The sequence below is a fragment of the Oncorhynchus keta genome, chromosome 18 (assembly GCF_023373465.1).
Source record: "Oncorhynchus keta strain PuntledgeMale-10-30-2019 chromosome 18, Oket_V2, whole genome shotgun sequence".
In the NCBI taxonomy this organism is placed as follows: Eukaryota; Metazoa; Chordata; class Actinopteri; order Salmoniformes; family Salmonidae; genus Oncorhynchus; species Oncorhynchus keta.
Window position 1 is genome coordinate 14,907,018 of NC_068438.1, and position 12,248 is coordinate 14,919,265.

At 47.2% G+C, this 12,248-nt stretch overlaps 1 protein-coding gene across 2 annotated transcripts in view; it reads right to left on the minus strand.

The window, feature by feature from the left end:
* Nucleotides 1–443: 443 nt before the first annotated feature.
* The window catches only part of LOC118396836 (sortilin-related receptor-like), a 73,259-nt gene continuing 61,454 nt past the window's right edge, over nt 444–12,248 (minus strand). The window contains exons 32-48 of one of the 2 annotated variants that reach the window (XM_052467458.1): nt 10,784–10,972; nt 10,312–10,440; nt 9,824–9,950; nt 9,131–9,300; nt 8,217–8,329; nt 7,796–7,897; nt 7,601–7,667; nt 6,878–6,960; nt 6,690–6,780; nt 6,330–6,520; nt 5,752–5,871; nt 5,365–5,529; nt 4,898–5,072; nt 4,452–4,558; nt 4,133–4,325; nt 3,635–3,847; nt 444–3,153 (exon numbers count right to left, since the gene is read on the minus strand). In XM_052467458.1, coding sequence (XP_052323418.1) covers nt 3,086–3,153; nt 3,635–3,847; nt 4,133–4,325; nt 4,452–4,558; nt 4,898–5,072; nt 5,365–5,529; nt 5,752–5,871; nt 6,330–6,520; nt 6,690–6,780; nt 6,878–6,960; nt 7,601–7,667; nt 7,796–7,897; nt 8,217–8,329; nt 9,131–9,300; nt 9,824–9,950; nt 10,312–10,440; nt 10,784–10,972 — 2,303 coding nt within the window. In that variant the 3' untranslated portion in view covers nt 444–3,085. Of the gene's footprint in view, nt 3,154–3,634; nt 3,848–4,132; nt 4,326–4,451; nt 4,559–4,897; nt 5,073–5,364; nt 5,530–5,751; nt 5,872–6,329; nt 6,521–6,689; nt 6,781–6,877; nt 6,961–7,458; nt 7,511–7,600; nt 7,668–7,795; nt 7,898–8,216; nt 8,330–9,130; nt 9,301–9,823; nt 9,951–10,311; nt 10,441–10,783; nt 10,973–12,248 lie in introns of those variants that run through there. The other variant, XR_008067851.1, reaches the window with a different exon arrangement.

Sequence of the window (12,248 nt, forward strand, 5' to 3'; positions counted from 1 at the left end):
GAATGTTTTGGGTGCAAAGAGGAGACGCGAGTCAAAAACCACAGTGAGAGTGGCCTGATTAAAGACTGATCCCAGTTCATCTCCAGGACATCCGTACTCTAAAGCCTCTACAGACACACCCTTCACCTCACTGTTTACATGTACTCCTTCCTGTCTCGCGCTGCCAAATACTGTAGGACTTACTCATAGCATTATGTGGTTAACCAAGGCCATGAGTTTGCCTTCACTTTGTTAAGGGCCTTTGAGGAGACTCTGTGCCACTGTGTGTGATCGATGGGAGATTTGTTTATTTCTATCAAAAACATTTGTACGTTGGAAGGACATTGACTAAAGACAGCAAAGTAAACTACAAATAATTCAATAAACATTTTAGAAAGCAGAGATCTTCAGTGTTGTTGCTTTTGTCTATCCATCCTCTCTGCGAAAGAAGAGGAAAACGAGGCTTTGCCACATTTCCAGTGAGTTTATTTCAGTATAAGTGGTTTTAAAAACACTTCACACTGTACCTCAAACATCTCACGTCCTTGAGACCCCCATAAGCAAGCAAGATCAACATATTCAAATATGGCGGTGTCCAACATTATATTCTGTGCAAAAACTTTAAGCATACTATTTTACAGAAGAAAACAAAACAAAAAGTCTACATTGGGAGGGGGTAGGGATTGAAACGGTCACACAATAATCAAGAATGATATTTTGCACAATTGTCAAAAGTTGGGACTACATGAGATAAAATCCATCAGGGGGCTTTAGATATGTGCCTTGTTTAAACAGCCAATGCAAACAGGAGTAGTGACCTGTATAGAACAACAACAAACGACTTCTACTGCTCTCTCTTCAGTACAGATCATTCTCTTTCGCATTGTGTAAGGGTATTGTGGGTGTGCACTTGTGTCGTCATAAATATAGTACATACAAAACGCAACGTGTTTTCTAATAAGGCATATGTGGCAAATCGAAGTCCACCGAAAAGAAACAGTATTAACACTATTTAAGGCCTGGAAAGCAGAAAAGGGGGAGATAGAATCACAAGTACCTTACGGAGAAGAACGTCAAAACATCACCCCCACAGTGGGCCAGGGGAATGGAGGTGGGAACGTGGTCCTGGTGCCTGGGGGCACGATGTCTGCCCTGAACCAGTCTACAGTCAGACACTATCAAAAACCCCTTTTCCGATCTTTCTTCCAAGAGTATAGGGGTAAACCACAGTTTTTGGATTTAAAAAGTGAGAGGACTGTGAATGTATCCATTTCACACGAGGGGGGGAGGTAGAAGGGGGGACTAGTAACGTGACCGGGTTCCACATCGCCTCAAAGCCATTAAATCACAGATATAAAATACATTCATGAACAAATGTACAAATAAACCAAAAAACAGGTCAATGATTACAAGCATCATACCTTACATCAACTTGAAATGGCTCTTTAGCACATAGACGAAAATACACATGACTACACAATAGGATGAGAAAGGGAAAAATAAAACAACATATTCTTAAGCTTGTCACATCCTATTGATGGCTACACAGTGAGACAGAGCTGGACTCAGTCCCCCTCACTGTGACCTAAACATCATACTGCTATACCAGCAAGCAAAAGTGGTGTCCATTACGTCATTATGTCTTTAAATTACATTATCATCAGGTTGTAGATTAGAAGTATACATTTTTTGTTGAAGAATCACAACAACCAAAATGTGACGTCTTTCCCATGACATCTTGCTCTCGTCATGAAAAATACATCCTTTTCTTGTTGTCACAGAGACAAGTTCCTTGTAATCTGGTTTTGTAACTTCTTTCTCAACCAGAAAACCAGTTTACAACCATAAAATGACATCATTACAACATCATGCTCATCATTGCCCCTAGGGTTACTATAGTACCTCAGTGAGGGTTCCCGAGTGTTGGTCGAAAGACTCAGATGATGGTACCACGCCAGTGTCAGACCAGACAAAGACCCAGTTCCCTGAGAACATCAGAGACAAACGTTCCAAACACTACAAACTAACGGCAGCTAATTGGGCGTAATAATATTTGAATAACAATAATATTTACAACACGTTGGTCCTGATAAAACCAATTAAAATCGAACTATTTTCCTATAGATCCACCTACAGCATTATCGATGCCGCATTGCAAGTAGAGAAACAACAGAATGATCGAGCTGAAGTTAATATCACGGTAAACGGGAATAACTTTTGGGTACTATTGTCACTGCTGAGTTGACTCTACAGCCACTCCTGTGCTGGTGATAGGAGGAACATGGATCTATAAGACACAGCATGGTGCCATCGATTTCATCTAATCGCTACTCGTTGGATGGCTACTCGGACACCAATTGTTGTGTTTAGGCTAATGGACAGTTTCAAACCAAATATCAACAGATTAAAGTGATCTCATTCCAACAGAGAGCAACATATTCAGATCGATTTCAGTACGGACACTGAACAACGTACCATGAATAAATACCATTAAGAATAAGTTCATTTATCGAGAGCTTGAGTTCCGAACTCTTTTTACGAAGGATTTCTTTGTAAAACATATATATATATTTTTTTACTTATACAGTATTAGGTGTATATTTTCTTTCTATACGTGTGTTTATTCTGCATTGGATGTTTTTTACTAGGTGCTTATTTTGGCTTCAAGCAATGAACAGTTCTTTATGGAGTGAGTTTGTAATTCAAAAGGGGATTTTCTCGAACACGCGACTTGCCTGACAAACTCACAATCCTTCACAGTTAGCATCAGTTCCCGCTCAACAAAGTCCTTTGACTGATATATATATATATATATTATGTATAAAAAAATAAGTTATTGCGCATCCAAAAAAAAGTGCATCGTATTTTTCTTTTTAAAAATATCTCTCGTTGCGCTTCACTTTTTCTTCCTTTGATCCTGAATCCAACAAGACTTTTTTTCTCGGAGTGGGTTGGTTGACGAAAGTGTTGGCGCACTTTCTTTCTTGACCTTTTGCCATACCACATGGGCACCGGCATGTAGGTGACGGGTTGGGACAGGCAGGGCAGAGTGTGTAGTAGAGTGATAGGGAGGAAAAGAAGAAGACGACGTGAAGGGCTGGTCCCACTACGCTATCACCATGGGAACGTCGTCTGAGAAGCCGCTGATCATGGGGGCGTCTTCGTCATCGTCACCTTTAAGGAGGACGGGGGGGAAAGGAGAGATGAACGGAGGAGGGAAGAAGGACATGATAGTTGCATCAGAACGGATCATGCAAAAATGTGGTTTGTGAGTGGGGCCAGGAGTTTCTCCGGACGATGGGACCAGAAAAGGACAAAATACGGTCTCTAGTAGCACAGCCTTTAACTGGGGACCAGAGTTTTTATGGTCAGGTCACACGGTCAGGAGAAACTCCAGGCCCTGGAAATGTTTAATCAAAAGCCGTGCCAATCAGTTGGACATAGAGAGGGATGATCTATGGGTGTCAGATCAACAAATAAAGACAGCATGGTTCAAGTTCAACACAGTGTAGACTGATAACATCAACCTCCATTACAACTGTGTCACGTTCAACAGTAACAACAAGTGTCCTGCACAGGAGCACAAAACAAGGGAGCAACGCAACTACGGATGTGTGGGGATACTTCGATATAGAACTTAACCAAGGACTCTTACCCAGCTCGTCCCCAGAGGAGAAAATGGCCGAGCCCAGGCGGGAGTTGTAGTGGCTGTTGGCGAAGGCAGTGAAGTTGTTCTGAAGGCGGCGGTGCCTCAGGTACAGGACCACCAGGCCCCCACACAGCCCCAGCAGCAGCAGGAACAGCACCGGCACCACCACTACTGCCATGTCCCCTGACTGACCCGAGCTCCGCACTGCCTCACTGGGACCTGCAGGGAGGGGGGGGGGGATACCTGGTGAGTGACATTCACTGACTGACATTGTGCATACAGTCCATGAGGGAGCCATTATGAGAAATTCTTTATATACTTTTATCTCACAAAGTTGATTAATGAAGTAAGATTCACCCGGAAAACTATCACCATATTGAGAGTGATAACTCATATCCGTCTGTTGTATGAATGTCACCACACATTGTTACTGAAAGTGACGTTTAGGATTTATGCATAATCTTAGTAAATGTGTCCCGTAACTTCCTATCCTCCCCCTCTCACCTTGTCCCAGCTGGTCGTAGAGCAGCAGGGCGGACTCGCCACACAGCTGTCCGTTGAGCAGGCAGCGGGCCTGGACAGAGAAGGTGTAGTTGTGGCCCGCCAGCAGGCTGCTGATCCGGAAGAAGGTCTCCGTGGTGTTTCCCAGGAGCACGGAGGAGTTGGACAGGCTGTCGTACACGTGCACCTCGTAGCCCTGCGGAGAGACACCGAGCACGGATGTACAGACAGACAGACAGACAGACATTGATTGTGAATATCAGAGGAACTAAAAGACAGTGGGGTTGATCTGTCATCACAGGGAGAGATAGCTGTCCCTCACCCTGCTCTCATTGAAGCTCCTCTCCTTCACGGCCAAACTCTTCCAGAAGAGGAACACGTGGTCTTTCTCCGTCAGGATCTTCAGAGCCTCTGGAGCAGGCAGGGGCACTATGTCCACGCAGAGAAGAAGGAAACAACTTTGACATCAAACATTCATACAATTATGTTCATGTTAAAACAATCCCCATTGGGTTTTGAACGTGGTCTCCCCAGATCTGTTGACGCCTTTAACTCCTTTAATATACAAGAAGCCCTGACTAGTCCCCAGCCACTATATAACAGACGGTGGGGGCGTTCCAGGTTGTCTATCTCTATTGCAGTCGGGCTGCACATCCCAGAAGATCGCTACATCTCACTAACATGACCCCTGAGATGTTTTAACTCCTCTCCGGGCATTGTGGGAAAGAAAACTGATCGTCGACTGCAATAAAGAGGACCTGGCCGTACTTGTGTTGAGCGTGTAGCTGGCCTCCTTGCTCATGTTGCGCAGGCGGACGGAGACGCTGTAGTGTCCTCCGGGCTCCAGGCCCTTGAGGCAGTACTCCACCGTGTTGTTCTGGGTGGTCAGCTTGTAGCTGCTCTCGGTCTTACGCACCACGTCCTTCAGGTGCACCGCGTACGTCTGCATGGGACGGACACATCCAAATCAAACTTTATTGATTATTAAAGCTAGTGCACTTAAAAGGGAATAGGGTGTCATTTGAGATACAGACATGGACACACAGGTTTATGGTTTGTGTGGGACAAGTGTTCAGGTGTACTGTATATTACCTGGTCAGTCAGGTTTTTAGAGGCTTTATTTAAGGGATAGTTCACACCCTTTAAAAAAAAGTTAACTAATCACTTTAACCCAGGAACCAGACAAAATGCATCGGAAAGGGCTGACGCTCAAGGGTGTGTGAGGATGACCTTACCAGAGGGGCGCTGGGGGAGTCGTAGGGAGGCTGCCACTTCAACATCGCCTGGGTCTTCTCAACGCGCACCTTGTGCAAGTTACGAGGAGGAAGCCGCTCGTTGGGAATCATCTTAACCACCGCATACTCCGAGGGAGGGCCCAGGTAGGGAGAGATGGCCCGCACCTGTCACACACAAGTGAACACACGCACGCACACACACACAGATATTGTTCTTTAGAAACCAAAAATGCACACATAGGTTAACTGTGAGCAGATTTTCTGAAGTCAATCATTTTTACAGTTTAAAACGGAATCTTGGGTAAGATGTCAATAAAGTTTCCTGATTCTGTATCTGAGGCACTGAAAGAGGAACCAGGGTGAAGAGGAATACAGGTGTGAACTCACGAGGAACAGGTACTGCTCATCACTGTCCACAGTGACGGTCCGGCTGCTATCGCTGGTGTTCACACTGTGAGGGCTGCGGTACAGGTCCAAGAAGGAGGTGGCAAAGAAGATGCCATACACCTGTACAGACAGACAACAACCACACAGTACATCACTGGCTGCACAGGGAGCTGTCCTACTCCAGCCGCGCGCCTCACAGTAGCAATGGAAAGAGCTTTGAGCATCTGGACAATCGCTTTAAACATCCCATCAATTATGACTCATCTATGAAATTCCTTATTATATTTTGCTTGTGGGGACTCGCTTAATTGATCTTGCCTGGAACCAATGGAAGAGCGCAAACCCAGCCCATCAGGCACTCAAGACAGGCTCAATCAAATGCCTGAAACATTTGAAAGTATACTACAGATACTACTTAAACCCAGGGTCATGCTCATTAGGCACCAAATAGAAGAAAACGGATAGGGACTACCTGGCATTTTCAGTCCCAAAAAGTTGAATGATGTTTTCCGTTGTGTGCCCTAATGAACATGACCCATGTCTGTAATACAGTAGCTGTCATGCTGTGCCGGTGTTACCTGTGCAGGGGATCCGGTTACAGTCCAGCTGCAGTCCACAGAGCTCTGGTTAAGGGCCCGGGCCTTGAGGAGGGGAGGCTCCGGCTGGGTGCCTTTGGTCTGCTGGCGGGACAGGGCTGTGGGGCTGTCTCCTACACCGGTCTGGGCCCACACAGCCACCTCGTAGATGGTCCCTGTGGTCAGGTTGGCAGCTGCAAGTGTACAGGCAGATACAGAGACAGACAGACAGACCGACAGAGTTGGATATTGAAAACACAGAAGTGTGTGTATGAGATGCATATGACGAAGTTATGTGTTTGAAAAACACTTGCTGTTTAATTGTCTGAAAATGTGTGGACACTCTACCTTTCAGGGGCCTACCTTTCAGTATGCTGCCTCGCACAGTGTAGTTCCTGCTCTCCTTCACGTGAGCATCAAACACCCAGGACAGCACCACCACATACTGCCTCACCTGCACACACCCACGGAACAACGGCAGAATTATAGGGCAAGTTAGAACACATAAGCACCAAATCACACATACACACCCACACACGCCACCAACTGACCTCATATTGGGAGTTAAAGCTGAAAGATAGGCTCATCGAGTCTTCTGTGATGCTATCGGTGATAACTGAGGGGGGTGGTAGAGCTGAGAGAGAGACACACAATAAGCATCAGCTCCAATACATAAGACAACTACATACTGGCGGCCAGCAGAGGGCGATAGAACACTGTATGTCTCCACAATGCAAACAGTAGAGGAAGCGCAATGAAGGATTAGGGAAAGGGGGATACCTCGTCAGTTGTACAACTGAATGCTTTCAAATTAAATGTGTCATCCGCATTTAACCCAACCCCTCTGATTCAGAAAGGTGCGGGGGGCTGCTTTCAATGACATCCACGTCTTCGGCGCCCGGGGAACAGTGGGTTAACTGCCTTGCTCAGGGGCAGAACGACAGATTTTTTATCTTGTCAGCAGCTTGTCACCTTTCGGTTACTGGCCCAACACTCTAACCACTAAGCTTCCTGCCACAGCTCCAGACCAAAATAAGAAATCTACCATCCTCCGGTGACCCAAATCTCTACAACCCAAACGATAAAGAAATAGCGTGTGATTATAGAAGCATTCTTATAACTTGCGACCCACCTCTCACATGCCCAGGGCCCACTTTTGGTCTTGACCCATAGTTTAAGAAACCCTGGATTAGAGAATTTGTCAAATGTATCAAAACTATCATCATGCCATATTATAAATTGTCAGGCAATGATCATGAGAGATTCTGTCATACCTTTCTTGGGGATGATGGATTTGACCTCAGTCCAGTTCCCCATACCTCGACCCGTCACTGCTGCCACCTGGAAACACACAGGTTTCACAATCCATCAGACAGGCTCACGACTCAACAATTCTAAGAGCTCACGTTACCTTCATGTCATGAAGTCAAATGTCACTATGAAGCTGCTCTGAAAGACAGGTCTCTTACTCTAAACTTGTACAGAGTGCTGGGCTGTAGGTTCTTGACCTCCACACCGTTGCCAGTGCTTCGCTGAGAGAACCACTCCACACCTTTTTCACTGTACTCCACCTGTCACACACACACACACACACACACACACACACACACACACACACACACACACACACACACACACACACACACACACACACACACACACAACAGGTTTGAAACATTGTTCGTGTTAATAATAAACCCACATTGCAGTGTGTGGAGTCTTTCATATTTTGCTGATGAACATTAACTTTGATATCCAGCACTCGCTCAAAGCCATTGGGTGGTCATATGTTTCCATCTCTTCTTACTGCTCAGGACATGACACTAAGAATGGAGAGGCGGTTATTAAGTTTACCAGAGGAAACAACAGTGTCTGGGCAGGCTAACTCACAATGTACTCCCGGATCAGTCCGTGGGCTTTGTCCGGAGCGCTCCACGAGGCCTCCACCATGCCGTCCTCTCCGTTGTCACATGACAGCTGCAGGTTTCTGGGGGGGTCGGGCACTGCAACAACCATTACGAACTGTCAATCCACCATAATATTCAATTCATAGCTTAAAACACTATTGCAGGCAGGCCACACACTTCAAAAGTGCTATAAAAGTGATAATGGGTATTTCCAAGACCCTCTCGATAGAGATCCTCCATTGAGCCTTTCAGTCCAGGAGTAGGCTTAATCTGGGTACTGGATAATTATCCTAAATCTACATTCCTATTCCTTTTGCCCATCAGTTAGCCGAGCAACTAACAGGCAGTGCATTCAACTCGGGTGTGAAAAACAACCACACTAAAACACATGGACAATGTGTGAAATCACGCCTTCGACAGATCCTCTGCTGTGAACAGACACAGTGAAACGATTGTGTGTCTTGCTCCCTCTTACCTTTCCCTCGCTCTCTCCCTTCTCTTTCCCTTTCTCCCCTCCCCAACACCCACCGCCCTCTCATCTCTCCCCTCCACCTCCATTTAATGAACGGTGATCAGCGATAGCCAATGAGAGCTTGCCACAAGCAACGTTGTTCAATGAACGGTGACAAAAGCACGAATGTCTGACTGAAAATGGTACTTGAGGCTGCTTTGTGCCACAGTTTGTTCAAGCTACAGTAACAATCTAACCACATCGTTGTTTTCGCGAGACAGCGTGGTACCGAGAATCATCGCGACCAAGAGAAGAATCTCGTAGTGTGTGATCCTCCGTCTGTGTCAGCAAGACAAAATACTACAGGACAAACGGCTGTTTGACGTGAGAGGCTCAGTGGTGTTAGGATTTGGAAAGTTGTGTGGTGTACACGGGACAGTACTCACATCCCTCGGGCGTTCGCAGGGTCAACACATCGTTGGTCTTGTGCTGCTTGCTGAGACACTGGGTCAGAACCTTCACCTGGTACGTGGTGTCTGGCTTCAGCACCGACAGGGTGTAGCTGCTCTTGTTGCTGTGTGTGTCCATAGAGGTCCACTGCTGTGTGCCCACCAGCCTAGCACACAGAGACAGATAAACACACACACACAGTCAGACACACAATTAGACACATAGGTGCATAAGCGACATATAAGCGGTCGCTATGGGGCCACCGGCCAAACTTGTAGTAATCATGGCCGAATATTGACAGGGCACGTGCCCAGGGCCCTGACCTCCAGGGGGCCCCCATTGATTTTGTTAGTCATTCTGACGCAGATATCATATTAATGTCAAAGTCATGGTGAAATGTGTAATATAGCAGGGAATTAGCATTAAAACGGCATCTCTGCCTCATGGAAAACTTAGTAGAATTGCAATACAATTACAGAAAACTTGATTTAAAACTGCAACATTTTCTCTATGTCCCATGGCACTGCAGGAAATGAACTTTAAAACTTAAATTCTTCTGACGTCAAGAGGGGGGGGCACTAAAATGTTTTGCCACAATGTTGGGGGGCAACCAAATATTACTTAGGGCCCCGAAAAGGCTAGAGCTGGCCTTGGACACACACATAAAACACACAGACTGACTGGCTGACCTGTAGTAGATGAGGAAGTAGCAGGAAGCCAGGGGCAGGTTCTTAGGTCTGGACCAGGTGAGGGTGATGGCACCAGAGAAGTCTGCCGTCCACCGCAGGTTCTGGATCTTGTAGACCAGAGAGTCGGCTACAGAGAGACAGGTCAGAAACCCAGCCCCAGTACAAATGTTAGAGAGGAGAGATACAAGTGAAAAGATGAGTGAAGACTTTGCTTATGTAAATTGAATTGGGGGCGTGACATGATTTTCATTAAAAGTATATGACATCGTAATACACAGCAGAGCCACTTCCTGCTTACAGAAATAAAAAACAATAACATTATAATTGGCCAGGACGGCAACTACACTAGCTCTGTTTCAAGAGCCAATAGAGGCAGTCTTCCTTGGTCAGATTTGAAGTCTGTTTTTTTGACGTCTGTAAAGCAGGATGATGTCATATTCCCGAGTCTCCCTTTAAGTGCGGAAGAAGCCTGGCTACTGAAGACTCACAGGTGCAGTTGTCCTCGTCACTATGGTCGGAGCAGTCCATGAAGCCGTCACACTTCTCACCGTCCAGCAGACAGGCCTCCCCGTCAGCGCAGTGCGTGCCGTTAACACATGCCAGAGGCCCTCGTGTAGCTATCAGAGAGAGAGAGTGTGAGGGGGGGTTGGGTTGGGAAGATGAGGAGGAAGGGAAAGAGAGAAAAGGGGAAGAGAAACAAGTGTGAGAACCACATCTCCTTTTCGAAGGTTTCCTTTGCACGCCGAGTGAGACGTCAACGTTGAAGTGTCTTAGTCTTGCTGTGGATCTGTGTTTCTTACAACATTTTGGGCATTATATGAATAAACACCATTACTGGGTTGGCTACGCGTTTCACCCGTTTGGCCAGTTGGAAAGTCCCCATTCACGTCTGTGTATTGACTGACTGACATAGGCCCCATGAGGAGCATAGGTCATCCACACACTGTGTGTAACACTTACGACAGTGGGCTTCGTCCGAACCGTCCAGGCAGTGCTGGTGGCCGTCGCAGCGCTGCCAGTCGGGGATGCAGGTGGGGGGCTTCCGGCAGAGGAACTGGCTCTTACTGCAGCGGCCAGGGGGCAGGGGAGGGGCGTGGGTGGGCCACGGGGCCTGTGTCGCCGTGCCGTTGGCTGTGCCGTTGGCTGTGCCTAGGAAACAAAACATAACCACAGGGCCAGAACAAATCAGTTGAGGGGCATCTGATTTTTTTTATATGGGGGCACGCTTTTTTTTTTTCATGGGACTTCCTACGTCTATTTTTTTTAATAGATTTTAAAGTAAAGACATGTAATTTAACTGCAAAAATGTATTACATTGTTATGTCGCACGAACACAACCAGTCAAGATATTTTCATCGGATTATCAAAAGAATCCCTTCACGTTCGTCCAAACTAATTCCAGCATCCGAACACCGAACACCGTGCACTGTGCACCCGTCAACTTTCCTTCAGTGTCTGAAACTCTCTCACCGGAAGAAGCATCCGAGCGAGCCAATCAGCGCCCCTCTGTCTTACTAGTCATCCGAGCGAGCCAATCAGCGCCCCTCTGTCTTACTAGTCATCCGAGCGAGCCAATCAGCGCCCCTCTGTCTTACTAGTCATCCGAGCGAGCCAATCAGCGCCCCTCTGTCTTACTAGTCATCCGAGCGAGCCAATCAGCGCCCCTCTGTCTTACTAGTCATCCGAGCGAGCCAATCAGCGCCCCTCTGTCTTACTAGTCATCCGAGCGAGCCAATCAGCGCCCCTCTGTCTTACTAGTCATCCGAGCGAGCCAATCAGCGCCCCTCTGTCTTACTAGTCATCCGAGCGAGCCAATCAGCGCCCCTCTGTCTTACTAGTCATCCGAGCGAGCCAATCAGCGCCCCTCTGTCTTACTAGTCATCCGAGCGAGCCAATCAGCGCCCCTCTGTCTTACTAGTCATCCGAGCGAGCCAATCAGCGCCCCTCTGTCTTACTAGTCATCCGAGCGAGCCAATCAGCGCCCTCTGTCTTACTAGTCATCCGAGCGAGCCAATCAGCGCCCCTCTGTCTTACTAGTCATCCGAGCGAGCCAATCAGCGCCCCTCTGTCTTACTAGTCATCCGAGCGAGCCAATCAGCGCCCCTCTGTCTTACTAGTCATCCGAGCGAGCCAATCAGCGCCCCTCTGTCTTACTAGTCATCCGAATCAGCTTACTAGAGCCAATCAGCGCCCTCTGTCTTACTAGTCATCCGAGCGAGCCAATCAGCGCCCCTCTGTCTTACTAGTCATCCGAGCGAGCCAATCAGCGCCCCTCTGTCTTACTAGTCATCCGAGCGAGCCAATCAGCGCCCCTCTGTCTTACTAGTCATCCGAGCGAGCCAATCAGCGCCCCTCTGTCTTACTAGTCATCCGAGCGAGCCAATCAGCGCCCCTCTGTCTTACTAGTCTAATGACGAATTTCCAC